The 27,940-nt window shown below is 43.9% G+C and overlaps 1 protein-coding gene and 1 long non-coding RNA gene across 3 annotated transcripts; one reads left to right on the forward strand and one right to left on the reverse strand.

Moving 5' to 3' along the window:
* Window positions 1-8,769: 8,769 nt before the first annotated feature.
* On the reverse strand, window positions 8,770-9,728 carry LOC143268412 (uncharacterized). The gene is made up of 2 exons (XR_013044278.1): window positions 9,485-9,728; window positions 8,770-9,058 (listed from the first exon to the last, which is right to left on the reverse strand). It is a non-coding gene; the product is annotated as an uncharacterized LOC143268412 (long non-coding RNA).
* A 157-nt stretch (window positions 9,729-9,885) lies between these two features.
* LOC102919892 (calcitonin gene-related peptide 2) lies at window positions 9,886-27,769 on the forward strand. Of its 2 annotated transcripts, XM_076550627.1 has the most exons (7): window positions 9,886-9,933; window positions 22,712-22,916; window positions 24,090-24,185; window positions 24,435-24,578; window positions 25,932-26,012; window positions 26,260-26,443; window positions 27,332-27,769. In XM_076550627.1, exons 2-6 carry the CDS (start codon window positions 22,777-22,779, stop codon window positions 26,417-26,419), a joined length of 621 nt encoding a protein of 206 aa, XP_076406742.1. In that variant the 5' UTR covers window positions 9,886-9,933; window positions 22,712-22,776; the 3' UTR covers window positions 26,420-26,443; window positions 27,332-27,769. The 2 variants fall into 2 exon arrangements, with proteins under 2 accessions (XP_076406742.1, XP_076406735.1); XM_076550620.1 differs by lacking the exon at window positions 9,886-9,933 and having other exon boundaries at window positions 19,438-22,916; window positions 24,066-24,185.
* Window positions 27,770-27,940: the final 171 nt, after the last annotated feature.

The raw sequence follows: 27,940 nt of genomic DNA on the forward strand, positions 1-27,940 counted from the left end.
CAGAGTTATCTGTTAAAATTGATAAAGAAATAAGAATAGTTCAAGAAAAGCACAAGTTAAAGTAATTCATGACTACTTATCTAAGACTACAAAAAACTCTTAGAGGAATACTATGCACAGGAAAAGAAGACAGACATAGAATTAATCAAATAAAGAGTTGATACTTGAAAAAAATTAACAAGATTGACAAATATTATCCAAATGAACCAAAAGAATGATAGAGAAGAACCAATTAATAAAATTAGAGCTGAAAAATGGAATTGCTATAGCAGATTGCCATGAAATATAAATCATAAGAGAATGCTTTGGAAATATATTTCAACAAGTTGAAAAATTTAGAAGAAATGGATTAACTTCAAACCATGTATGACTATCAAAACTAAAGCCAGAAGATACAGTTTAAACAGACCCATAACAAGCAATGACATTGATAAAGTAATTAAGAACCTCCAGAAACAGAAAAACCCAGGACCAGATGGATTCACTACCAACTTCTACCAAACTTTTAAGGAAGATCTAATACCAACACTTCTCAAACTGTCCCATAAAACAGAAAGGCAAGAAACATTATCAAGCTCACTCTACCAAGCCACTATTACTTTGATACCAAAGCCAGTTAAAGATACCACAACAAAAAAGGAGAAAACTACAAACCAGCTTTCCTGATGAACAGAAATATTTTTGTTGTTTGTTTTTGTTTTTGGAGACAGGTTTCTCTGTGTATCTCTGACTGTCCTGTAACTCATTTTGTAGACCAGGCTGGCCTCGAGCTCACAGAGATCTGCCTGTCTCTGCCTCCCGAGTGCTGGGGTTAAAGGCATGTGCCACCACTGTCAGACTGATGAACATATTCTTAATGAAATACTTGCAAACCACACAGGACATGGTGGTGCAGGTCTTTAAGCTCTCAGGAGGTAGAGACAGGTGGGTCTCATGATTTGGATACCAACCTGGTCTGTATAATGATTTCCAGGTCAACCAGGGATACACAGTAAGACCCTATTTAAAAGAAAACAACAGCAAAAATACTGACAACCAATGTTAAGAACACATTAAGATTATCATGCGTTGGCACTGGAGAGGTGGCTCAGAAGTTAAGAGCATTTGTGTCTTTTCCAAAGGGTAAGAGTTCAGTTTCTAGTGCCCACACTGGCTGGCTCAAAACTGCCTATAACTTGAGTTCTAGGGAGTATGATGCCCTCTTTTGGCCTCAACGGGCACTGCATTATGTACACACACACACACACACACACACACACACACACACACACAGAGAGAGAGAGAGAGAGAGAGAGAGAGAAATAACGTAAATCTTTAAAAGAATACTACACATGACAACCAGTTGTTTTCATCCCAGGCATGCAAAGGTTGTTTGATATATACAGATCAATAAATGTAATATACCATGTGTGTTTAGAAAGAAAATGGTTCCCAAAGCGGAGGGTGGGGGTGGGGGGGTAACACCATTAGGAGGTGTGACCTTGTTGGAGTAGGTGTGGTCTTGGAGGAAATGTGTCACTGTGGAGGTGGGCTTTGAGGTCTTATATATGCTCAAGCCATGCCCAGTGAGTCAGACTACTTTCTTTTGCCTGCAAGTCAAGATGTAGGACACTCAGCTATTTCTCCAGCACCATGTCTGCCTGCATGCCACCATGTCACATCATGATGATAATGGACTAAACCTCTGAAAATGTAAGCCATGCCAATTAAATGTTTTTCCTTTATAAGAGTTGCCATGGTCATGGTATCTCTTTACAGAAATAAAAAACCCTAACAAAGACACCATGTTAATAGTAAGGACAGAAAACACATGATCATCTTAGATATTGAAAGATATTGACAAAGTTAAACATGCCCTCATGATATATATATATATATATATAGAGAGAGAGAGAGAGAGAGAGAGAGTTTACAGATAGAGGTAGGGAAGAGGCAGGGACCTGTTATAATCCAGTTTTGGGATCAGTAAACAGATTCAGTGTTTGGAGAAGTGTAGATGTAACCAACTGTCTTATTAAATAAGAAACACAGAACCAATGCAAAGAAGAAAGCCAAGAGATCAGAGCTAAAAGCCTTACCCGTCTGCTGCAGCTAGCCTCTTCAGCAAAAGAGAGACCTGCTTCCTGAGTGTTTGTCTTTATATAGACTTTCTGTTCTGCCTTCTCATTGGTTGTAAACCCAACCACATGACTGCCGCCTCATCACTGCCTGTTTGTACAGACCTCCAGATCTTCTATGGTTGGTATTGAGATTAAAGGCGTGTGTCTCCAATGCTGGCTGTATCCTTGACCACACAGAGATCTACATAGCTCTGCATACCAAGTGCTGGGATTAAAGGTGTGCACCACCACCACCCAGCTTTCGCTATGGCTCTAATAGCTCTGACCCCTGGGCAACTTTATTTATTAACATACAATTAAAATCACATTTCAGTACAAATAAAATATCACCATATTTCCCCTTTTCTATTTTAATAAAAAGAAAAAAGGAAAGAGGTTATAACTAACATAAGAAAAACTATATACAAAAGTACAATAACTATATACAATATATACAAGTAATAAATACCTAGACAATGTCTAGTCCATTTGTATTTGACAAATTCAGAGAAAATAATTCCATTATCTATCCTATTTTGGTAAGTCCAAAATGTACCTAATTCACTTTCTATCCTAACTAGTCTTCAACTATAACTAACTAATCTTCAACTATAACTAACTAATCTTCAACTCCCTCAGAGACACAAGAAGGAAATAATATTACCTAACAAAAATAAAAACAGGAAGTGCATGCAAGCAACTTCCAAAAAATTTGTGAGTTGACAGAAACAGCCAGCTGCCTGGACAGTCACCTGAGGTTTCCTCAGTGTTGGGGCATCATCTTCAGCCTATAGGCTTAGTGTATCTGACAGACTCATTTGTGAAGTAGGATGTACACAAGGTCAACAGTTCAACCTCACATTGGGTGAGAGCAGTCCATGTACTAGAAACACCTGAATTCCACTAGTGTCCTGTCATGATTCAGGATTTTAAATTCTGGAAATTGTTGAGAGAAGCAAAATTTCCTGCCATTGGCCACTGAAATAGGCTTACCTTTTAAAAAATAAAATTGTATAATTTTTGCTAGCCTTTAATGGTTGAGCTGTCTGTCCAGCTGGGTGGTGGTGGCACATGCCTTTAATCCCTGCACTTGGGAGGCAGAGGCAGGTGGATCTATGTGAGTTTGAGGCCAGCCTGGGCTACAGAGTGAGTTCCAGGAAAGGCTCCAAAGCTACACATAGAAATCCTATCTCAAAAAATAAAACAAACAAAAAATTGTGTAATACTGTATTAGTCAAGGTTATCTAGAGAAAGAAGGTCAATAGAATACATATATATCATGAAGATGGATTTATTCAGTTGGCTTACATGATAGGGGCTAGGGAATCCAACAGTGGCTATCTGCACACGAGACAGGCTAACATCGTGTTAGCTATTCAGTTCATAAGGGGGATGCCTTAGGAGTTGCAGCTGGGTACTCAAGTCCTGAAAGCTTCCTGGGCTGTTGCTGGTCTTTAGTCTGTGTGAGAAGGCCAAAGAAGCTGGGTTCTGATGTCCGTGAAGGATGGTGGCCATTGTAGCATCAAGATAGATGCAGTCATCAGCAAGAACTGAGGCAGGCCTGTTTTTCCCCTGGCCAACTTTAGGCTGCTGCTGCAAAGTGCTTCCTACTCTGAGGGAGGGTCCTCTCACTCAGTTAACCCTTCCTTCCTGGGAATGCCCTCACAGGTCCACACAGAGGCATATCTCTTAGTTGATTCCAGATCCAGTCAAACCAAACCTCAGTATTAACCATCGCAAATACCAATTTCAGGGGCTTGCTTTGAATAGCAAAGTAAGTGAGGAACATTTCAAAATTCCTAGCACATGTTAGGATGTAGATATTTGTGGAAAGGGTAAAGCTTGCCACTGGTTTGTGGAAACAGTCTCACATGTCAGCTCTATGACAGGGTCCTACAGATTTATCTGAGGCTGGGTCTCCTTGGTGGATTTCTGTGGAGCTTGTGATTTACAACGTAAAGCCCCTGAGAGTGGTGAGCTTAAAGAAGCTTTTAGGAAATATATCCACCACAGAAATTTTAGTATGCTGCCTGTTGTACCAAACCTATTTAGTGCAGGTTAGAGATGCTGTGTCATCAATCTGCATATAAACATGTGCCTCTTTACAAAAACCCCAGAGACAAATTACAAATCATGACCTGTGAATGAACCCAGGGCATTTATGCTTCCTCTTGGACAAGTTCCAGGATACCATTAAAGAGTTTTGCATTTACTCATTGGTGGATTTAAGCACAACTGTGCCCTGACTCACTATGCCAAGGAATAGTGGTTAAGGATTGATCTGCTTGTTCCGTATAGGCCAGCAAAATACATTGGAATCACTCAGAGAGGGTAGGCATAGCAATGAATGTAATAGTACTGCAGATGTTGTTTGTCTTATCTTCTTGGGCTGTCTAACAAAATATCCTAGTAAGCAACTTAAATTATAGAAGTTTGTTTTTAATGAATCCTGAAACTGAGAAGTCTAAGATCAAGGTACTGGGAAGGTGAGCTCCATTCTGGGTCTTGTAGGCATACTTCATCTTGTTGTGGACTCACATACTAACTGTTTACACCAGGATGCCGGGAGGGCTCTGATGTCTTTTCTTCTTATAAGGACGCATAAATATCTTTATCATGGGCATTTCCCTCATCATTGCTTCTAAACTTGCTTATTTCCAAGGGCTTCATTTTCAAATACCACCATATTGCAGTTAGTGTTTCCACGTATGTATGAATGAGGATGGAGGTTCAAACATTCAATCCCTAAAATCATTCAGAGTGTCAGAAGGTGTGGGGAGGAGGGTGTGGCCACAAATGCAAACGATTTATCACTGTTGTAACTTGACTATTCATCCCTTTATCACAAAATGAGTTTATTTACTCATGAAAACATTGTTCCCTTCTCCAAATCACACCTAATTAATATAAAGACAAGTTGAACATTGTGCTCTGAGAATTATTTTATAATTTATCTTATCACTCACATGGTACCTAGTCATTACCAAATATTGTGGTTTTGAAGGAAAAATTGCTCTGCATTTTAGTCTGAGCACAGACTGCAATATCTGAAGCCACAAATGGGTGTAAAAGACTGTATGTAAAAACTCTAAAACACAGTACGTCTTTTTTTTTTTTTAAATCCATCTACAGATCAGAATCCATGGAGTTTTTTCACCACCAACTTGTTTAGCACAGACATCCATGGTTTGTTTTTTAGCTATGCCATTTTGAATATTTCTGTTCCATAAACTGAACTTTGTTGCAGGTATAGTTTCTGTAATTCTTCATGGTAGAAGTTTCTCTGAATGGAACACACCAACATGATCTTTTAACTTTCCACAGATCTTTGTCCTGAGAACAGCTGTCTCTATGAATATTTCATTGGTGAGTGTTGACTCTTAGCACTCCAATTTTCATTGTCTCTTAAACAACTGCATTAGCCTCATTCTGAGTAACTAGGCTTATTGACTTTTCTGTTACCAGAGACCATTTTCTATTTACCCTATGACTATATAGAGTAACACAGAAGTTATCTATAAGTAGAAACAACAACTATGTGCTCTCTATGTGTTACATTTGATGTCACAACAGTAATGGTGATTTATCAAATATTGGAATAGAGAAGCCATAAAGTACAAAAAATCTACTAGAATTCCGGAATATATTCACCCCAAAGACAAAAATTGGGGCACTCCAAATGTCCTTAAATGCCTAGATGTTGACTTGAGCTCTAAAGCTCAGTTTGCTTACTCTCTCCCTGGATATGCCAGGATAAAGTCCTTTCTGATACCAACCAAGTTGTCTGATGGCCAATCACCCTTTTTTTAAGGAACTGTGAAGTTCTCTGGCTCCTTACAAATATCTGCTGATGCATTGTTCAAAGCTATATCCAAATAGTTGATCCATATGCTCATAGGGCCTTATGCCATGTCACTTTCCTGTTTGAAGCTAATAAGTCACTATCCTTTGGTAGTTTTGTCATGGACCATGTTGTCTTTCATACAGTCCACATCTCTACTTTTGGGGCTGTGGATATAACTTACTGGTAGGATGTTCTCCTAGCATGTGTGGGGCTCTGAACTTGATTCCCAGAACTATAAACACCAATAGCTGCTTTCTGTCTACCAGGATTTCCTAACATCCCTCAACAGAACCTAACGTTATGGGAACAAGAAACACAAATTCCTTAAGGAAGTCATTGGGAGTGAAAGGTACCAATACTATTTCACCTCTCAGTTGTATTCTCTAGTTATCAAGGATACAGCACACACTACATTATTGGTGCTACCCTGGAATTTAAACCATCTTCCTACTTAGAGCAGGCCATTTGGATCTGTGTGCTTTTTTATAATTTGAAGCTATTTAGTTTTGGCATACATTCAAGAATATTCTGTTGCTCAGATTCTATGCTTTGCAGGTACGTTTTATATTTAGTTTGTGGAGAAGAGTGGGGACTAGTGATGATAGGAAGTAAGAGAAGATCCTACAGGGGAAACATAGTTACCGACTGACCTTTGGGAATGGAAAGTAACTGTTTGATCTTTTATTTCAAGCCAGGGAATCTTGTATTATAACCAATCAAGATATTAAGCTTAGTTACTAACCTTGATAAATTCATTTTCTCAGTATTTCAGGTGATTGAGTATCCATTTGTGAGATTTACCTCTTATCAGTAAGAATGAATACAACAAATAAAAATTATCCTCAGTCAGGTATTATTTATTAACACTATTTGAAAATATTCTCTTAAAATTTTATTTTTCAAAAAATAACTATGTAAAAAAGAAAAAATGTTCAGTACCTGCTAAGATACTTAGTAAACTACATAGCAAGTATGTTTATACATGCTGTGGTGGTTTGAAAGAAAATGGCCACCAAAAAGAGAGGTACTATTAGGAGGTGTGGCTTTGTAGGAGTAGGTGTGGCCTTGTTGGAGGCAGTATGTCACTGTGGGGGTGAGTTCTCCTATGCTCAAGCTACTTCCAGTGTCACAGTCCACTTCCTGTTGCCTTCTGATCAAGATGTAGCCAGCACCATGTCTGCCTGCATGCTGGCATGCTCCCTGCCATGATGATAATGAACTGGATCTCTGAAGTGTAAGTGAGCCACCTCAATGATATGTTTATCTTATAAGAGTTGCCATGGTCATGGTGTCTCTTCACAGAAACCCTGACTGAGACACATGCACTGTCGTGCATGTGTAGTGCTTACCTTAGGTGTATATAGAGTTATATAGGGCATATACTTAGCACTTAGATTTATTTATTTGTTTATTATGTATACAGTGTTCTGCCTGCATATATGCCTGCGGGCCAGAAGAGGGCACCAAATCTCATTACGGATGGTTATGAGCCACCATTTGGTTGCTGGGAATTGAACTCAGGACCTCTGGAAGAGCAGCCAGTGCTCTTAACCATTGAGCCATCTCTCCAGCCCCAATAGCACATTTTTAAACAATCTTTCCTATCACCTCTAGGTCTTGAAACTGCCATGGTCATTAGGCTACTCACCAGTTGCTCGGCTACCCCTGGGTTCTTAGAGCTTCTCCTTACAGACCACTGATGGCCAATAATTACAAAGGAACCGGTAGCACAGGCTCTCCCATTAGTGTCTTTTCTTCTTCTCCTGTGACTGAACACTTAGTCCAAAGTGTCCATGTTTGTCTTCACTGACTATGCCTTTCTCTCAACTCTACCATCAAGTCAGAACTCCAAAATTCTACATTTAACCCCTCTATATTAGGAGGGGAAATTTTCAGTTTCTAATTCCCCCAATATTTTGTTTAGTTGCTGTAGTGAGTTCTGGAATCTGTGACTTGAAATACTTCAGTCTTGAGTAGATTCTTGATCCCTGTGTTTCTTATAGGGCTGACTATTTTGGAAACTAAACATCTGAAACAGTATCCTCACAGACAGTAGGCTAGACTTCCTAGCTTTATTTTGCCAGCCTCTGTATTTCTTTTGGTCTCTCCGATCCTTCTGCAGAATTCCCCTTAACCCAAAGGTTCCAGTGGAGGTCCACCAGGATTATGAACAAAATAAAGTAATTACAAACACCATACAGGGAAGTTCTGTGGTCATGGGGTGGGGCAGATGCTTTAGGAGGAAAGGCCATCCAGCATGTCTGAGAATATCTCTGCTTATGTCATTGGTCTGCAGAGTTGGCCTGGCATCATCACCATTCAGAACAGGGAAATTTGTATATACAGCGACTCTCCATCTTTCATTTTCAAAAAGGATTTATTTTTATCCCCCAAATATCCTTCAATTTACTTATCTAAGGAGTCCTGCTTCTCTGGCAGCTTTCCTCTGGCTGCATTAGTTGGAGACCTCTCTGAACACCTCTGCTTGGCTGCCAATCTGTTCAGCTGACAGCATCTGAGAGACACTCTTTGGGAAGAATTGGAGGATCTCTTGGGAATAACCAAAAAAAGTTTTTTGAAGACACAGCCAACCACTTACCACTTTCTTCTGACTACTCAACAAAGAGAAACAGCTTTATGGACATCTCTCCTTGTGTTTCCCTTTTCAGAGTCTGCAAACCATTTCTGTGCAAGATAAAGGGGCCGTTTGGGTGGGATGGTGGCTTAGAGATGTTGCCCTTGCACATAAAGGACCCGTCTTTAATACCCCGAGTAGGAGGTCTGCAGAAATGTGAACACGGTGTGAAAGGGTTTCACGGTGCAGCATGAACGATGACAGCGATTTTAATTGAGAAGAGTGTTGCTGTGCGGGAGCCAAGAGGTTCTTTCTGCAGCTGTTGGGAACCATTTCCTCTAAGTTTCATCCGGCGAGTCCATCATCAGGTGAGTGTCTTCTGGGCTGCCTGCCAGTTCTTGGATGGCTGAAACATTCGCCTGGACTCTGGCTGCTCACTCTACAGTGCTCTCTGAACAGAATCAGGCAGAGTGACTCACACAGAAAACCGTTACCTCATTTTTGTCCAATTCCATTGTGTGGGCTGAAGGTTGAGTTTAGCTGGAACAGAAAAGTGGGGATCAGAGATGAGGTGACTAATTGCAGATCTCAATTATGGAAGGACACATGAGAACATCTGAGGTCTTTAAAAGGAAGGGAAGGTCAAGGCTGTGCCCTCTGCTGGACTTTGCCACATGATACTTGTGAGTCACAGGCTAAGCTGGGGGTAGGCACGGTGAGTTCAAGGGGGCTGCGGCAAGGATGTGAAAATGTTTGAGTAAACAACCTGCAATGACATCTTGTGTTGCTTTTATTCATACTGTGGTGTGAAACTTCTTTATTTTAAACTTATATTTCTACAAAGTTGGATCTCATAGAAGAGTAAGAATGGCCCTTGTTTTTGCTGAATGGAAGCCTTTAGAAATGTCACTGAGTGACTCTCCTGATGCCAGTGTAGACCGTATACAAGCTAGAGTCTGTCATTACCTTACAAACAAGACTCCACTCAAAAGCTTCATGCTGTAAAGTCTAGGTTCCAGCTTTGGTGTGTAGTGTCTTGGGTCCAGCCTGTTGCACTCAGATGAAACTCCTTTATGTGCTTCCATTCGTCTTCAAATGTGATCAGCTGACCTTTGTTCTGGGCACTGTTCTGGGTGATAAGAAGGAAACTCAAGAAGGGAGTTTGCATTCTCCTCAAGAAGGGAGTTTGTATTCTACTCAAGAAGGGAGTTTGTATTCTACAAGAGGAACAAACTACCTGTCAGATGTAACACTGAAGACCAGTAAATCCTGGGAAGGAAATATGCTGATGTCATAAATCTATTGAAGGAAATTCTTTAGAGATTCAGTAAAGTTTGTTTTTGTTGTTGTTGTTTGTTTGTTTTAGGTTGCTGACAATGATTTCTAAGCTGACAACTGAGCTCCATTGACCAGTGGTAAGGACAGACCCTAAAGATGTTCTGGTGGTGCCATATGTGGCTCTGGGGACAGAAAGGACTTGGTGGATGAGTTGAAGTACCCCAAGGCCAGAGTGGGTTTATGGATAAGGGAAGACTGGAACAGGATGACTGCACAGATGACAAAACCTAGAGCATGTAGATCTTAAAAAGCTATGGGAAGGTATATTTTAATCTTAACTGTGTAGAAAATTGTCAAAATGGAAGTGACTCAATATAATGTGTATAATATGTACTTTTAAATGATCCCTCTGAGAGTTATGTAGAAAACGAAGTAATAAAAGCCAAGGTACTAGTTAAGGAGACTATTACAGTTGGATATGTAGAAGGTTTTTGTAGCTATGGTAGTTTGAACAAGAATGTATATTTGAATGCTTGGTCATCCAGAGTGGCACTATTTGAGAAGGATTAGAAAGATTAGGAGGTGTGACCTTGTTGGAGGAAGCATGTCCACTGGGGGTGGGCTCTGAGTTTTAAAAAGCTCATGCCAGGCCCAGTCTCTCTCTCTCTCCTCTCTCTCTCTCTCTCTCTCTCTCTCTCTCTCTCTCTCTCTCTCTCTCTCTGCCTAAAGAACAGGATGTAGCTCTCAGCTACTGCTCCAACACCTGAATGCATGTTGCCATCCTCCCCACCATGATGATAATTGGACTAAATCTCTGAAACTGTAATCCAGCCCCCAATTAAATGCTTTCTTTAATAAGAGTTTCCTTGGGAGAGCTGGCTCTGCCCCTCCACGTGGGAGAGCTAGACCTGGTAGTGTGGGAGTTGGCCCACCCCAATATCTACCCCATCAATTATCTACTGGAGTATGTGAAAGGGCTGGCCCTGCAGAAACATGGCCTCAGGATCTCCATGACTCAGGACAACAGTAGGATATATGAGAGGGAGGATCCAGTATTGATGGTATAGCAGAAGCCAGAGGCCTTGAACCAGACCAGTGACTCATTGCAATTAACTTTTGCAAGTAAAGCTGTTTGGGGAGACGGGTATACTGTGAGACACACCATAGCTTCCAATGCCACTATAACTAATGAATATATGAGGAGAGGCAGGAAAGATGGAGGAGTGGAATGGTATGTGTTCAATGGAACTGGAGGAACAGGTCAACCCAGAGGGTGGCAAGATGGCTTGTTTTTGTTGGCTTTGTTTAATTTATTTTATTTTGTGTGGGAGGGTACAAGAGTGAATGGTGGATGTGAAAGAACTGGGAAATGAGTGGGATTGGGATACATGATGTGAAGTTCCCAAAGAGTCAATAAAAATATATAAAAAAAAATAAAGGAAGGACACAGTCAATAAGACAAAATGACAGCCTACAGAATGGGAAAAGATCTTCACCAACCCCACATCTAACAGAGGACTGATCTCCAAAATATATGAAGAACTCAAGAAACTAAACATCAAAATATAGAATGATCCAATTAAAAAATGGATTATAGAGTTAAACAGAGAATTCTCAACAGAAGAATCTCAAATGGCCAAAAGACATTTGTGGAATTATCAACATCCTTAGTCATCAGGGAAATGCAAATCCAAACAACACTGAAATACCATCTTACACCTGTCAGAATGGCTATGACCAAAAACACTGATGACAGTTTATGTTGGAGAGACTGTGGAGCAAGGGGAACACTCCTCCACTGTTGGTGGGAGTACAAACTTGTACAGCCAGTTTAGAAATCAGTATGGTAGTTTCTCAGAAAATTGGGAGTCAATCTACCCCAGATACAACTCTTGGGCATATACCCAAGAAACGCTCAATCATACCACAAGGACACATGCTGAACTATGTTCATAGCAACATTATTCATAATAGCCAGAACCTGGAAACAACCTAGATGCCCTTCAACTGAAGAATGGATAAATAAAATGCGACAAATATACACAATGGAATACTAATCAGCAGTAAAAATCAATGACATCATGAAATTTGCAGGCAAATGGATGGAACTAGAAAATATCATCCTGAGTGAAATAATCCAGACTCAAAAGGACAAACATGGTATGTACTCACTCATAAGTGGATACTAGATGAAAGGCAAAGGATAACCAGACTACAACCCATATGTCCAAAGATGGATCACCCTGGGAAGGGGAAATTGATGAGATCTCCATGAGGGCTAGTTTCCTACTAGAGCATTTTCATAATGAGGTTGGTTTTTCCGGAATGCATTATTCCTGCCTATATAACATCCAGACCTGGTTCTTATAAGGAAATGGCCATAATTTGAATGTGTCCCATACAAGATTCAGGTCTTGTCATTGAAATGGTGTAAAAGGTAGAGTCACTGAGAGATAAATAGATCATGAGGGCTTTTTTAAAAATCAGATTTATGGTGTGTGTGTGTGTGTGTGTGTGTGTGTGTGTGTGTGTGTGTGTGCCATGGTGTGCATACAGAGGTCAGAGGACAACCTACAAGAATTAGGTTTTTCTTTCCACCATGTGCGTCTTGGAAATTGAAGTTAGGTTGTCAGGCTTGAAGGCAGGTGCTGAGCCATCTTGCTGGCCCAAGGAGGGCTCTTTCTTTATTAGCAGGACTAGATTTCTTATAAAAGAGGCTTCACGAAGTGGTCAGTTAGCTTGCCTTTCTGTCTTCTGTCATTGATGACTCAGTAGGATGGGCCTTTCCAACATTTATCTTATATTTCCAAGGCTCAGAAATGTGACCACTCGCCGGGCGGTGGTGGCGCACGCCTTTAATCCCAGCACTCGGGAGGCAGAGGCAGGCGGATCTCTGTGAGTTTGAGGCCAGCCTGGGCTACCAAGTGAGTTCCAGGAAAGGCGCAAAGCTACACAAAGAAACCCTGTCTCGAAAAACCAAAAAAAAAAAAAAAAAAAGAAAAAAAGAAAAAAAAGAAATGTGACCACTCTTCTTTTTTTTAAATTTCCCATCCTCAGCTGTTCTGCCAAAAAAGCACAACTAGAATAAACTTATAAAAAAAGCACAACCCAATAACTTATATACAATTCTGTCCTATTTAAATTAGCTTAGAAGATTCTGTTATATTCAGCTAAAGCACCCAGATTAATACAATGTTAAATGTATTGTGAATAGCCATAGGTATATATATGCTGTGATCATTAACTCTTTTAGTAGTACTTGTGAAAACCTAGTTTAACCCAAAGAAGATACTCCATATACATTAAATAAACCCATTATAATTATCTTTCATGGCCAAAGGAAACTTCTAAAATGGAGATTTGAGAGAATAGGGTCTACTAAATAAGAAATAATAGATTGATTGGGATGTTGTCTTATTTGCTTTTCTATTGCTGTGATAAGATACCATGTCCAAAGCAACTTACAGAAGAGTTTATTTGGGGCTACAGTTTCAGAGGGTTAGTGTCCATGATCAGTATAGTAGGGAACATGGCAGCAGGCAGGAAGTATGGTGCAAGAACAGTAGCTGAGAGCTTGCATCTTGATTCACAAGCATTTGACAGAGAGAGCATTTGACAGAGAATGGCATGAGTCTTACAACCTTAAAGCCCACCCCAAGTGACACACCTTTTCCAACAAGGCCACACCTCCTAATTCTTCCCAAACAGTCTCACTCACTGGGGACCAAGTATTCCAATATATGAAGATGTGAGGGCCATTCTTATTTAAAGTACCACAGATACCCACCCTGATTAAGTATTTGAACAGTGTGTCCTTTCTATTTCCCTGAGAACCAAAGGCCTTTGTGTAGATTTGACTTACTGTTGTGAGAGAATAGAAGGCTTTGATGTTCCTATGTATTTGCTTGCTGTTGCAAGAGGTACTGGAGGGAACTGGATCTAGAACTAAGAGGCCATTAAAAGACCTTGACATCTTGGAGAAGCCACAGCAGGCTATCACAAGCCAAGTGACTCATCTTTCACAGCATATTCTGGATGGGAACTTAATCCTGCCTATTTGTAGGATGGGTCAGCAGTGGCAGATGTGTGTATTATGAGCTGTGGAAGCTTTGGTGGCTTGGTGCTTTGCCAGTGTTTATCATTGCCACCTGCAACATAGCTTACCCTAAAAGCACCTAAACTACCTGCTTGGGGATTTCTGTGGCCACAGAGGTTGGCCGTGTAGGATGGGTAGGGCAAATCTGAGACGTTCTTTTTACTGTGGCCCAAGGGATGTCCTGGAGGATTAAGCACCAATTGCCTAAAGCAGGAATCCCCTCCTTAGTGCTCTGTAATGCCTGTCTTCCTTCTTTCTCACTCATATCCTCACTGGTACAAGGCAAATGACTTCCCTCCAAATTCTTATCTCAGGATTTGCTTCTGGAGAAATGCAAAGCAAGATAATGATTAGCATTTATTCAGTGCTTGCTGTTTGCTGTACACTATTGTAAGAACTTTATACCTTACTTGATCCCGATGTCAGCTTGATGAAACAGGCAACATTATTATAAAGGAAGACCAGGAGTTACAAAAGTGTGTTATCTACAAAAGTGTCATTGACGTGCCTGTGGTTATTTGCTAATAAATGTGAGAGGCAGACTTTGACTACCAGGGAGTCTCATTGTGTGAGTTGTATTTAACAACTCTATCAGTAGAAAGAACCGTACTGCCCATTAAGCTAACTACCAGCTACATGCCACTACTTACTTTTAGCTTCATTAAAACCGTGTAAAATAAAGAATTTAGCCCCTCACTTGCAGTAGCTATGTGCTAAAGAGTGAGCAACATGTGGCTAGTGGCTACTGAATTGGATGCATAACACTTACTTTCCTAGCTGAAGAAAGTTCTATTGGCTGCTCTGTTATGAAAGGAGTTCTTATTAAGCAGTCACTATCTGCTTAATACTTTGTTACTGTCTAGGGGTCTTGATTGGGTTCATTTTCTCTAACAGTTAAAGAACTAAAGGGCAGGAAGGATCTTGAGCCCAACAGGTAGCAGAGAAGCAATCTCAAACACAGAAGACAGGAGCAGATGGAATCAGTAGCTGAAGAGAGGCTTTGATGGGGGTGAGAAAACACCCACATGCAGTAGGCACACAGAGAAAGACCCTCTGCAAAGCAGAGAGGGGACTCAGAAGCCAAAACCTCAGTCTCTTCTTGAGGGCTGGGCATTTTGAAGTCTCTCAAGAATCTTCCTCCCCTAATTTAGGGCTGGCCAGTTTGAAGACAGATAGGGTGGCTGATTGGCCCACAGCTATTGTGTAGGCATGTCCTGAGCAGGCTTTGAACTTGTTCGGGTCTAACAGCAGGAGACCTACTGGTAGAAGAAAAAAAACCCACAAGGCCTTTGTTTTAAGCTGCCAGGCTTTTGTCTGGTGGGAGGGGTGAGGCGGAAGCCAACCATCTTGGAAGTTCACTGTCTTTATTATCTAGTCACCACCCCTCTTCCTGTCTGTCTGCCTACCAGGGAATCTGTCTAACTCCTAGTCTTTCACATTGACATCACAGAAACACTGAAGGAAGTAGTTGAAGTGGATTCTTCTCGAAAACTCCTGTATCCAGCTCACAGCAGGCCTGGTAGAGATAAGAACAGGGCAGCCTACCGGCTTCTGTGCTAATACTGGAGCACTTCAGAGTCATTTGCAGGAAGCTTCTCTAATCTCACTCCTCACCTTTGATTTGTTCTTATTACTTCTACTGAACAGGATTCTACTATTCTCTGGCTGGCCTTGAATTAGAAGGTGAAAAGTCAGCTAGATGCAGAAACATTGACAGGGACTAGAAGAAACCATCAAGACTCAAAAACACCCTTTTGAGGTTCTGTGAAGAAGGAAGTGATGGGGCAGGAGCTGCATCACAAGGCAATCAGGGTCAGCAGTGTGGAGGTGAACATGTTGTGCCCAGATCGTGACCCCCAGAGAGACCACCAAGGACGAGCAAACCGGAATGCAAAAGCAAGGTTTAATTTCGGGATATCCAAATGCAATACAAGCCTAGGCAGGGACTTTGTCCAACAGATCCAATGCTGTTGGAGGCTGGAGGAAGTGCCCACCTATCTGTAAGCTCAGTTTTTAAAGGGAAAAATCACAAGGTTACATCATATAGGGGTGCTAGTACAGGTACAATTCTGATTGGCTTGTGTTTAGGAATTCCAGAAATCACAATTCAATTTTCCTTCTAAGGAGGTAGTTGCCCGCCACTGAAGGGTTCACAACATGCCCCCACGGTCAGGCGTGTTTGCATATGCCCGGATGACACTTCCACCTAGCCAGTTCCAGGTCAGGATAGCCATTTCTGGGTCAGGGCTTCTTGCGTGACCAGGATGCCTGGCAGACCTGGACACTTCCGCCTAGCCAGTTCTAGGTCAAGATAGCCATTTCCGGGTCAAGGCATCTCACATGACCAGGATCCGTGATGTTGCATGACTGCGTATGTGCGCAATGTAGCCATGTGATCTACGTGAATGCGTGGAGTAGTGACGTCGACCTGTGCACGCCCAGCCTTTAAAAGCCGGCGCCATGTTCCCGGTTCTTCGTCTTCTCCACACATGTGTCTCTTCCACAGGCCTGCGCACTCTCTGTCCCTTTTATCTTTAATAAAACTCTTATTAGTGGATTCTGTTGTGTTTCGTGACATTTCCTTGCAGGGTAAGGGCACAGCGCCGCAAATAACTAACAGCCACCATTTCTCATTGGCTGCCCCCAAATGGGGGCATCTGGTGATTACACAGTCACTATGGAAACTAGGGTTGGGACATTCTATGGTCAAGTAGTTGCCTAGGGGGCCAGGGAGAGGACATTCCATAGTCCGGCAGTCATTACCTCCTGACTACCTTGTGACTCTGTACTTTTACACTTCCTGGTTTCTGGAATCTGAACTGACTGGTTTCAGTAACTTCTGGCCTGTTCCAGTAACTTACGGCCTGTAGCTAAAAGGAGCAGTCTTAGGCCTTAGTTTTGGGGTGAAAGCATTTTGGTCTTATTTTGGCTCCACAAACAGGCTAGCTCATTGGATCCACACTCAGGACAAAGCACACGGTTAGGAATCTTCCTTTGGCAGTGTCTCGGAGTCACCAAGAACATTAAGAAGGAACTGCCCATCCTTAGGGCCTTTCCAGCATGTGTTTCAGCAACACTGGGAATTTACCTTGACCAAACCTCCCAGCATCTGAGAGCATTGATGATTTTACTGTAATTAGCATGACAAGGAAGTTTAAGGACCTGTATTTCTACCTTCTTTGTATCATGGAACAATGCTTTCAGACCAGACTCAGAGAGGAAGAAGTCACTTTGGGTCCTGTAAGTCTGAGCCAAGAAAAAATTTGAATCATCTCAGAGGAAATAGCCCGAGTAATTCCTGTCACTCACTTGAGGTTGTCCACCTCTCAGAGTGACCAGCCTGGGTCTGGGCCACTGTGCTTCGCTCATTCTCTGGCAGACACAGAGAATCTAAAAAGTATTCTCCAGAAGGGACTTCTGTTAGTTTGATCCTTATATCTCGGGGCTTGGGGAGTGTGGGGGGGTGCTTCTGATGAACCACTGAAGTAAAAATACCCAGGGATTGGGAGGCTCTGTGAAGGCTGCATCTCCTCCCATTAGGCCAGTTTTTTCACCTGGGTTGGCAAAGGAGAAAACATGTGCAGATGCCTGTTCTTGCTGTAAATGTGGTGCAGTGAGAAAAGACATGAGGAGGCAAACATCTCAGAAAAGCTCGGGACTTCCAGCAGAGGCTTCCCCTGTGGGCAGTTACTCAATGGGTGGAGGGTAAAGTGACTGCAAGCCTGGGCATGGGAGTAGGGGGTGAGGGTGAGAGTGTTAGGTGGGGGTGGGAGGCGTGGGCGTTGGGGGTGGGGTGGGAGAGTGTGGAGTGGCCGCGCACAATTAGACTCTGGATTTGCCTCACTTCTCCAGAGTGCTGGGTCCTAGAAATCATGGAGGATTATCATAACAAATAGTAGACTCCCAACTCCCTTTCCCTTGCTTTTTGGTTTAACCCCCCATTCTGACCTCCATCCTGCTGCTCCACACAAGGAATTAGAGGACTCCTCTAAAAGAGTGATAAAGAAACTCAAACAGAAGCCTTACAACAACTGGTAGTTTGAAGTTTTTACCCAATACCATGTCAAAGTTCCCATCCAGTAACTCTAAACTGCAGTCCACATATAAGCAAGTGCCCTCACAACTTAGGACTTCACTGACCTCTCTTACATGTGACTCAGCAGAGAAATGCAAAGTTCACCCCTGACAAAGAAAGAATAACCTATTAACCAAATAACCTATTTTCATTACTCCCAGAAAGTTAGGATACACTGAACTGTTTAAAAAAAAACATAAAGAAGAATATTGAGATAAAAAAGGCTCTTGAAAATTAAAAATATGATTAGAAGAGTTTAAAAAGGATACATTTAAACAACAGAAACCCCCTCCAAAGTTGGAAGAGACAGGCAAGCAGACAGGTGCGTGCGCGCGCACGCGCACACACACACACACACACACACACACACACACACACACACACAGAGGGAGAGAGGGAGAGGGAGAGGGAGAGGGAGAGGGAGAGGGAGAGGGAGAGAGAGAGAGAGAGAGAGAGAGAGAGAGAGAGAGAGAGAGAGAATTATCAAAGAAAACAAGAAAATGTCCTACTGAAGAGCATGGAACTTCAGATTGCAAGTATTCTGAGTATTCAGACAATGAATGAGGATGGAGGCACATCCTAAGGGCACTTTAGAACACTGGTGAGGAGGAAATGGAGGTCTATGATTCTTTAACAACAAAAGGCTGCACTGGGAATAGAAGACAGTAGAGAACATTTTTTAAATGTGCAGTAAAAATGATTTCTGATCTAGAATTCTTCCCAAAGAGCCACTAGTAATCCATAATCGGGAACAAGCTCCATAAAAATAAAGGAGTAGCTGGGTGGTGGTGGCACACCTTTAATCCCAGCACTCGGGAGGCAGAGGCAGGCGGATCTCTGTGAGTTTGAGGCCAGCCTGGGCTACAGAGCAAGAGATCCAGGACAGGCACCAAAACTACACAGAGAAACCTGCCTTGGACAAACAAAAACAAAACAAAACAAAAACAAAAACAAAAAAAAAAAAAAAAAGAAGGAGTAAATTGATGACGGGCAAATGGGATCCAAGGAAAAGGAATAAACAGGCAGAGAGAACTAGGCTAGTGGAAAGAGGGACTGGCCAAGTCAATGCCACCAGACTATACTGTCTGGCTGAACTAGGGTAGTATTATATGGTGTCAGTACTGCATACCGCAAATACCCATTTGACACAGGGGATACTATAATGAAAGCATATGTAGGATTGTTTTTATTTGGGGAATAGGGTATATACAGACTTGTATTAAAGTCCATCACTGTGATACAAGGCTGTCGGGACAGGAATTTTTCTTGAATTCACTATGAATTCCTGTGTCTAAGACAACAGCCTACACACTGTAGGTCCTCAGCAAATGTGCATTGACTGATGGAAACCTGATATGGAATATTCATTCTAGGAAATTTGTTAAGTGAACAGCTAGCTAAGATACTGTATTAGTTATTCTTCCTGTTGCCATGACAAAAAGCCACTTAAGAGAGGAGGTTTATTATGGCTTACATTTTAATGGATGTTTTCCCTCATGGAGAAGTAGGCGGCAGTAGGCGCTTGGGGCATCTGGTTACATTGCATCCAATCAGGAAGCAGAGAGAAATGAATGCACTTCCTGCTCTGCTGGCTTTCCGTTCCCTTTGAGGACCTGGGACCCAGAGCCTGAAATGTACAAGGAGGGCTTTCCCTGTTAATCACTGTAATCTAGAACACTCCCTCACAGATACACCAGAAGCTTGTTTTCATGGTGACTCTAAACCCCATCAGGTTGACAGTCCAGACTAACCACCACAGATACATTTTCAAAACTCCCAAAGCCAGACAGCACAAAGTTGTACCAAGCCTTTCCACAGTTTAAAACTAATGATTAGGGAAATATTTAAGCTCACATCAAAATATTGAAGGTTTTTTTTCTTTTCTTTCTTTCTTTTTTTTTTCTTTTTTTTTTTTTTAGCCAGATATGTTCCTAGGAAAGTATTCTTTATGCTAGTTAGGTTGATGGGCGACAGCTTGAGCTCAGGCCAGTTCCAGGGAAATCAAGATGCAATTTCCTCCATTTAGAAAGCAAATTACTGTATTGACTTTTCCTCTTGTTCATTCACTAATATGATTCCAAGCTGGGTTGAGAGAAAATGCCTTGTTTTGCTTTTCAAGCTGTGGACTGTCCTGAGGAGAAGCCTTTAGTACTTCCTCTGGCAGTAGACTCCAGAAAGTTTCTTCAGTACACCCATTTCTCTTATTAAATAAAAAGGTGTATGTCTTTGGTTCAGCAATGTGTGCTTCTGCCTAATGGCTCTGAATGGGGTCTACAACCCAGTTTAATTTGGCTATGAATTCATTGATTCTAATCTAATGACCTCTAGAAGTGTTCACTGGTTCACTCTTTCTGACTTCACCAATTTGTTCTGTATATACTATGCACCATTTAGTAAGGGAAAGAAAAAAAAAAACAGGTCAAATAATTCTGGGTGAACAGAGGTAAAATAACCAACCATTCCCATGGGTCTCCCAAGAAGATAACCAACTTGCAGAACTGGCCATACTTATTTTTGTGGTGGTGGGGGGTGTGGGGGTTGGTCAGGAATATTGGAAACCTGTACAGAAACTACTGCATGTTCCATTCTGGTTAGTCAGTACCAGGCTGGGCGCTGTGTGTAGAGCATGTGAATATCTGGGGAATGTACTCTGGCTGCCTTCTGTCTGTCTCAACACTTCTGAAGAGTCTTGGTGTTGTAGATCTTGTCTTTGGAGACTATGTGGGTTTCCCAGTCTAATCTCAAAAGCTCCATGTTCCTCCAAATAAATATTTTGGAGGCTTCTCAGGAGACTGATCAGGATTCCTGATACAATCCTCTACTTGCTTTCCTGTTTCTCATGCATGTTACTGATGATCCAGGCCAGGCTGGAGAGCTGGGGGTGGGAGTGTCTTCATCCAGTCTCCCCCAGTAACGATGGCCCAGTGCCCTGTAGAGAATGATGCTGCCTGAAATTACTGGACCACAAGCTTTGCCAGACTCCAAGAACAGTGACAGTAGTATGGGGACTGGTAGTGCAGGATACAGATGCTCTTCACCTCACAAACTTACCAGTCCACAGCCACTCTCCAGGCCCAAAACCCAGAAGAGGGGCACAGATGTCACATTATTTTCAGGACTTTGGGAGAGAAGCCCCCAAATAAAGGCCATGTCCACGATTCTCCTCTCATACAGAAGTGAATGCCACGATATGGATGCAGAGACCTTGGTTTCATGAAGAAAATCCTTTAAAGAGCATTGGTGGGGTGCCCTGCATGGGCATTCATTACAAAGCCATCCTGTGCCTCTGCTGGCTGCAACTTTGATCTACATATATATAGCTTCACTAGTCCCTGGGGGAACAGCCTTCCATTCTGGCTCACTGCATTGCTCATGAAGATTGGAGGCCAGTGGAAGTTTCCCAGTTGGGGCTTTTTCTTGGTGGAGGGTGTTGCCATCTGTCCTTGCTCTGACAAATAGGACCTGATACAGGAAAATGACTCAGAGGACATGGACAAACATACCCCAAGTTCATCTTTGATTCCCAGAAACTGAACACCAGGTGTGGACTTCCACAAGCCTCAGGCATCGTCTTCTACACATTGCTGGAATCCCCCCTTCTCCCTGGGCACTTGGGGGATCCTCGTGCATCTATCAAGCTATGGTAGGGGAAAGCCGGAAGCCTTGGGAGTAGGTGGTATTTCTCTTTCCAGTAACTTCGAACACGGGCTTATCTTCTCCACGCACCTGAGAACAGGGAGAATGGGCAATGTGGACTCACAAAACTGAGCTTAGGAAAAGAGGAGATGCTTAGTCCTTTTGCATGGGTGTGCGTCGATCGATGTCTATGGCTGTGGTAGAGTGGCGATGTGTCTCTTACGGTGTGCACATAATTCATTCCTGTTTCTCAGAGCAGAAGCGTGGGGGTTGTTTTTGGCCAGAGCTCAGTTGATTTGGGTTATGCTCTCACAGCCTTCTGCAGGAGGCAAGAGAAGCTGAGCACTCCTCAGTGATCGCGTGAATGCCAAAGTCACCTTCAGTCCTGACCAGCAGATGAGCGAATGTGAAAGTCCCCTAGAGACCCCTGGGTTGCAGCGCCAGCTCAAGTGATGGGTGCAGGACCCTGGCTCAGCCATCAGTCTCTGCAGAGTAGAGATGCGGGGAGGGGAAGGGAGAGGAGTCCTGGGCACACTGGTAGCGCCAACCCCACAGCTTGACAAACCCGCCAGAGGCGCAGGGAAGTGCGTTAACCTACATCACCGTGGCAGTATGAGGTTCTGGGTTTTGGATGGGGGAGACAAAAACCACAGTGCAGGATTTGTAGGGTCTGGCGTGGGAAGAGAATGTCCAGTCCCCTATGTATGCCTGTTAGCCTGCTCCCCTATACCCTCTAGTTTCTACCACGTTTAGGCTAGCGATGTGAAGGACTGTGGAGTGCCGGTTGGGGACAGGCATGCCAGAAGTCCCCTAATGGATCCTAGGACCCGCTCCTTCCTGAGCAGTCACCTTCCTGGCTGTATCTAACTGAAGTCCTTTTAGAGCCCAGGACTGCTGCTCACCCTGCTGGAGTCCAGCCAGGAGGGGGGCAGGGAAAGGTTGTAGGCTCGAGTTCAGGCGTTAAAGAGATCTTGACGCCAAACTCTCTCCAGTTTGCTCACACATTCTGGGAGAATCCACCCTCCCTCAGTCTCCTTACCCCACCCCTGATCCTCAGCAATGACCTCAAGGCAAAGACAGGGAGTGGACTCCTGCTTCCTTGCCGCAGGAGTGCAGCTATGACGGAAGACGCTCTGGAAGCTCGGTCAGAGCTCTGATTGGCCGAGAGATCTAATGAGGACCCCCCACCCCCAAGACCAGAGAATAAGAGACCAGGACTCTGGGGACAAGGGATCTACAGCCGAGTGGTGTGTGCTCTTCTCCAGTGGACGCTTCGCTCTGGACGTTCGCTGTGCCAACGCTCGGGTTACCAGGTGAGGAACTATCTTTTCAACTTCAGCTCACTCTCCATTAGTTTGTCTACTTTGTTGTTGTTGTTTTTGATGCAATGTTTCACACTGTAGTTAATTCAGGCTGGCCTGGAACTCATTGTATAGCTCTGGTTGGTCTTGAACGCGCTAAGATCCTCCTTTCTCAGCATCCCGAGGATGCAGATTACAGGCGCACGCCACTACACGACCTGCTTGACTTGGCTCCCTGTGCTGGCCAGGTTCTTCACTCCATATCCATTTCTGCCTTCCTGCAGCCGGGAATCAGTCAAAAAGTGCGGTCGTGGCATTTTCTCTTAACTAGGATGAGTGGGACTCTGGAGCACACCGGTAGGAGTACAAACCCCCTCTGGAAGCTGGACGACCTCACCTAGGAGTCTATATAGCTCCTCCTTGGGAGAAGTCGTCTTGCCTCACCCTATCCAATTTTAGGATAGGAGGTCCTTGGGTCTAGGGCTGGGGAGCACCGATCTTTTCTCTCAGATGTTTCCAGCCTTTAGCGCCCGGGGTCATCAGCAAGCATCTAGGGTGCACCGTGGAGAGGAGTCCAGCATCAGGTGTTAAACAGCACTTCTGTGGTTCTGAGGCAGTTTAACTGGGGCTCGAAAAAATTCTCTCAGTTCTGCAGCTGGAGAGAGATTATCTCTTTCCAAGATACCTTTCCAGCGTCCCCAGGGCAGCTGCTCAGAAAAGGTGATTCTAAAATTTTCAGCCTGTGAGAAATCCAAAACAGCGGTACAGCAAATCTGCTTCAGGGAGCTCTGGGTGGTTCTTGCTTTCTTCACCGAGGAGAGCAAAAGGGGCATTGGCAGGCGAGCGCAGCAAGCTGGGGCGAATGAGTGCTTGTAGCCCCTCCTCCGAACTCAGACCAGAGAATGCAAACCGCATCTACCCTCCCCCACTCATTTCTGCTCAATTAAGCCACTCACCAAACTGTAGCTTTGGAGATCCCCAACAGCCCTCTGGCAAGCAATGGAACAGCGGTCACTAAACTGTAGCTTTGGAGATCCCCAACAGCCCTCTGGCAAACAATGGAACAGCGGTGGGGGAGGTGAAGAGTTAGCAGGGCACTTGTGGCAGGGGCAGGACTAGAACCTGGGTCTGTGGTCCTCTGGGTCTATGGTCCTCGTGCAGTGGACCATTCTTCTCTTTCTACAGAGACACCATGGGCTTCTGGAAGTTCTTTCCCTTTCTGGCTCTCAGCAGCGTGTGGATCCTGTGCCTGGCCAGCAGCCTCCAGGCAGCACCTCTCGGGTAAATTAGCTTGAATCAGGAGTGCAGCTTGACACTCCTCCTACTACCGGGGGATCTTGTCACCCCTGTGGCTCCAAAGCCCCTACTTGGTTATTGGTAAATCAGCGCCCTCTTGTGGGCTCTGGCCTCCTGACCTGAGCTCTAAGACCCGAGGAAGGAAGCAGGGGAGGAATCTGGAAGCTTGGCTGCTTATTTGGGGTGGAGAAAGGCAGGGAATGAGAATCTATCCTAGGTTTGCCGCCTTCACAGGTCAGCCTTGGAGAGCAACCTAGACCTGGCTACCCTCAGCGAGCAGGAAAAGCGACTTCTGCTGGCTGCACTGGTGCAGAACTACTACGAGCTGATGGAGGCCAGGAAGCTGGAGCAGGAGGAGCAGGAGGCTGAGAGTTCCAGGTAGGGCTCCTCCTCACCTGGCCCCCATATGCTCAGGAGGGACTAACTATTCCAGAGAGGTACAGAGACACTACCGGAAGTCCAAGGAACTAATTAACTGTTCCCAGCCCTCCATAGATGACAGAGGTTCCGGTGCCACGAGAGGGACTCATACCGGTTAGACACGTTAAGATTTTGTTTTCTCCTGAAAACTCGTGGGAAAGGAAATGAGGAGATGTAGAATCGCTGACTGTGGGAGTTGGACATGGGCCTATGGGGAGACATCGCCGCATGGGCTGAAGTAGGGCAGGTAAGTGTGATGCCAGAGGATGGACTAGAATGGCAGGATGTTTCAGCAGCTTCAGGATTTGTTCTTTCACACTGGCAAGGAGCCATCATTTCACATTCGCAAGGAGAAGTTGTAAGGGTACGAGGGGTCTGGGACAGGCAGAATGGTGTCTGAGGTAGGTCCAGAGCATCTTTAGAGGTGTGCATGTTGTTACAGATGCTGCCTGTGTGCCCCGTGCCTGGAAAAAGACCAACTCTGGTCCGGCTTCAGCACTCCCCAAGGAAAAGCATGTTTTGACCTTCATCCCCCTTGAGAAGTCCCTGATAGCATGAAAGACTGACATGGAATGCCAGAAAGACCCCCCATTCCTCGGCCCTTCCCTGCACAGTCCTGGCCCACCACACCCCCAAGCCTTCCCAATGGAGTCTGTGTGAACTGACCTCCTACCACCCTCTGTCCCAACTTCTAGTCTCCTGACTGGTTTAACTTTTTGACTGCCCATGGGATCAGCTCCTGGTGGTATGGGAATCTAAATACATGAGTTCTGGGCATGTAAGTAGAGGAGCTGAACAACCTTCCCACTTTCTCTGCTATGGACCTTGGCCTTGAAACTCCGACAAGAAAAGAACACCGCAGGTCGCTTGCAGAGGGGCCTGAAGTGTCCAGGGTGCCACCAAGAGCTTCTGTGTCCTTCTTGGTTTCCTCTCTGGCCTCTACTTTCTCACTTGCTGCATGTGCATTCCTCTCTGGGTTCGAAGCTGGCAACATCAGCTTCCTGTGGGATGGAGAATGTCAGTGACTCGGGATGGGAAGGGAGAGAACAGAAGTCATAGGCCACCTTTGAGGTAAGAGACAGTGAGGGAATCTTCTAGAGCATTTAGAGAATTGTTCACTTCCTGCTTCTGAATACCCGAATAAGCACATCCCTTCCATCTCACTCATTTTTTTTTTTTTCTGGAAGAATCAGAGTTGTAGAGATCTTTGCTTTGGTCTACTTCTGAAGCTTGGGAGTGGCCAGGACCTAGGAAAGAGCTTTAGCTTCAGGTGGGCACAGGGCTTGCTTGATGGGCCATCTTTGTGTGCAGCTATGGCAACAAGCAGCATGCTAAGAACCAGATAAGTTCTTCTGAGACGATGCTGCCAATGCTGTTCTTAGCTTCAGCAAGGTAAGTTTCATTACTATTATCATTATTATTATCATTATTATTATATTATTTTATTTTTTGGTGATGGTTTGGGGAATAGTTTCTGGCAAAGACTCTCGGGTCATTTTCCTGAACAACTTTGGTAAATGCACCTAGGAAAAACACTTACTGTTAAGTGGTATGTTTAAGGGATGGAGTTCTCAGGGGGTAGGCTCCTCCCCAGCCCTCACTAACAAGACTTATCTTCTTTGTCCATCCTGAATATCAGCATCACTGCCCAGAAGAAATCCTGCAACACTGCCACCTGTGTGACCCACCGGCTAGCGGGCTTGCTGAGCAGGTCAGGGGGTGTGGTGAAGGACAACTTCGTGCCCACCAATGTGGGCTCCAAAGCCTTTGGCCGCCGCCGCAGGGACCTTCAGGACTGAGTAGCTAATGGCCCCGAGAAGAAGGTGATTTTGTACTCTGGGTTGGGAGAGGAAGGATTTGGGAGCTAAGAGTCACATCGTGAAGCCCACCGAGAGTGGTAGGGCCTTCAGGTCCCCTATCTCTAGTACTAGTCTTCTTCCTGAGGTAATGAGTTCCTTCTTAAACTGAGCTTGAAATTGAAATCAGAATGGCAGGAGAGGTCACAGGGAAGCAGTGCCTTGTTGCCAAGGAGAGAAAGGAAGAGAAATGCTGTCTGGATTTGGAAAGGGAAAGGCCTGCAGACCTTACCTGTTACTGGGCCGCACAGATGAGCGCAGCTTCTGCAGGGCTCTCGGTTGGTGTTCCCCAGTTCAGATCAGAGGGTTGTGAGCACACCTCTACCAACAGTCCAGATTGGAGGGTTCTGAGCACACCACTGCCAGCAGTTCAGATCGGAGGGCTGTGAGCACACCACTACCAACAGTCCAGATCGGAGGGTTGTGAGCACACCACTACCAGCAGTTCAGATTGGAGGGCTGTGAGCACACCACCACCAGCATCTTTAGTGTCTTTTCTGCTTTTGAGAAAGTTTCAAGCAGCCCAGGCTGGCTTCCAGCTCAGTATATAGAGGCTGGCTTTGAACTTCTGACCATCCTGCCCCAGCTTCCAAGTGCTGAGATTGCAGAATCCCCAGGACACCATGGGCCACTTCCAGTATTAATAGGGACAGTGTTGTAAGCCTCCTCACAGTCCAAATTCAGAATTCACTGATGCTGCTTAGTGGAGGAGCCATTTACGTAAATCATCATTGTTAGGGATGATTGTGGTTACTCATGTGTCCATATCCTTCTTTCATTCTTCTCCCTTCTTATCCTCTCTCCTTTTGCCTTTTCTTCCCTCTCCTTTTCTTTTTTTGTTTCTCTTTATCTCAGGTTATGTGACGCTGAACTCAACCACGTCTATTAGTTTTTATTAACAATGACCTGGTAAGAAGGCTCCATGGATAATGTGTATGTTTGCATCCTGATAGATACTGGAGAAAAATCACCATGGTCACTTGAGAGGAATGAAACTGAGTATAAATAAGTTAATTCTCTGTTTGTCTGCATCATGTTTATGCTGAGTCTGTGGCCAGTCAATGTGATGGCGTCTCCCACTGGCTTCCCCAGCAGCAAACCACACAGGTTCTCTGAGAGCCTGGTGAACTTTGGGGAGATGTGAAATCACTGCCTCTTGTAACCTCTGGGGAGTCTTGCTAGAGGAGATACTGTGCCTTGGTGTCTCAGAACATGATTGTATATTTATTTGAGGAAATGTCATAATTGTACCATTTATGAACTTCATCAAGATTAAAACATATTTTGGATACATTTGTTTTGAGTCTGTGGTAGTCCATTTCAATTTGTCTTCCTATGTAATAATAATTATAGTAATAATAATAATAATAATAATAATAAATGCTTTTGAGTGTTTAGTATTATTCCAGTGTTCTAAGAAATTGTTATATACCTGTGAATTGACTTAGTCTTCATGGTCAAACC

This window comes from Peromyscus maniculatus, chromosome 1, assembly GCF_049852395.1.
Source record: "Peromyscus maniculatus bairdii isolate BWxNUB_F1_BW_parent chromosome 1, HU_Pman_BW_mat_3.1, whole genome shotgun sequence".
Taxonomy (NCBI): Eukaryota; Metazoa; Chordata; class Mammalia; order Rodentia; family Cricetidae; genus Peromyscus; species Peromyscus maniculatus.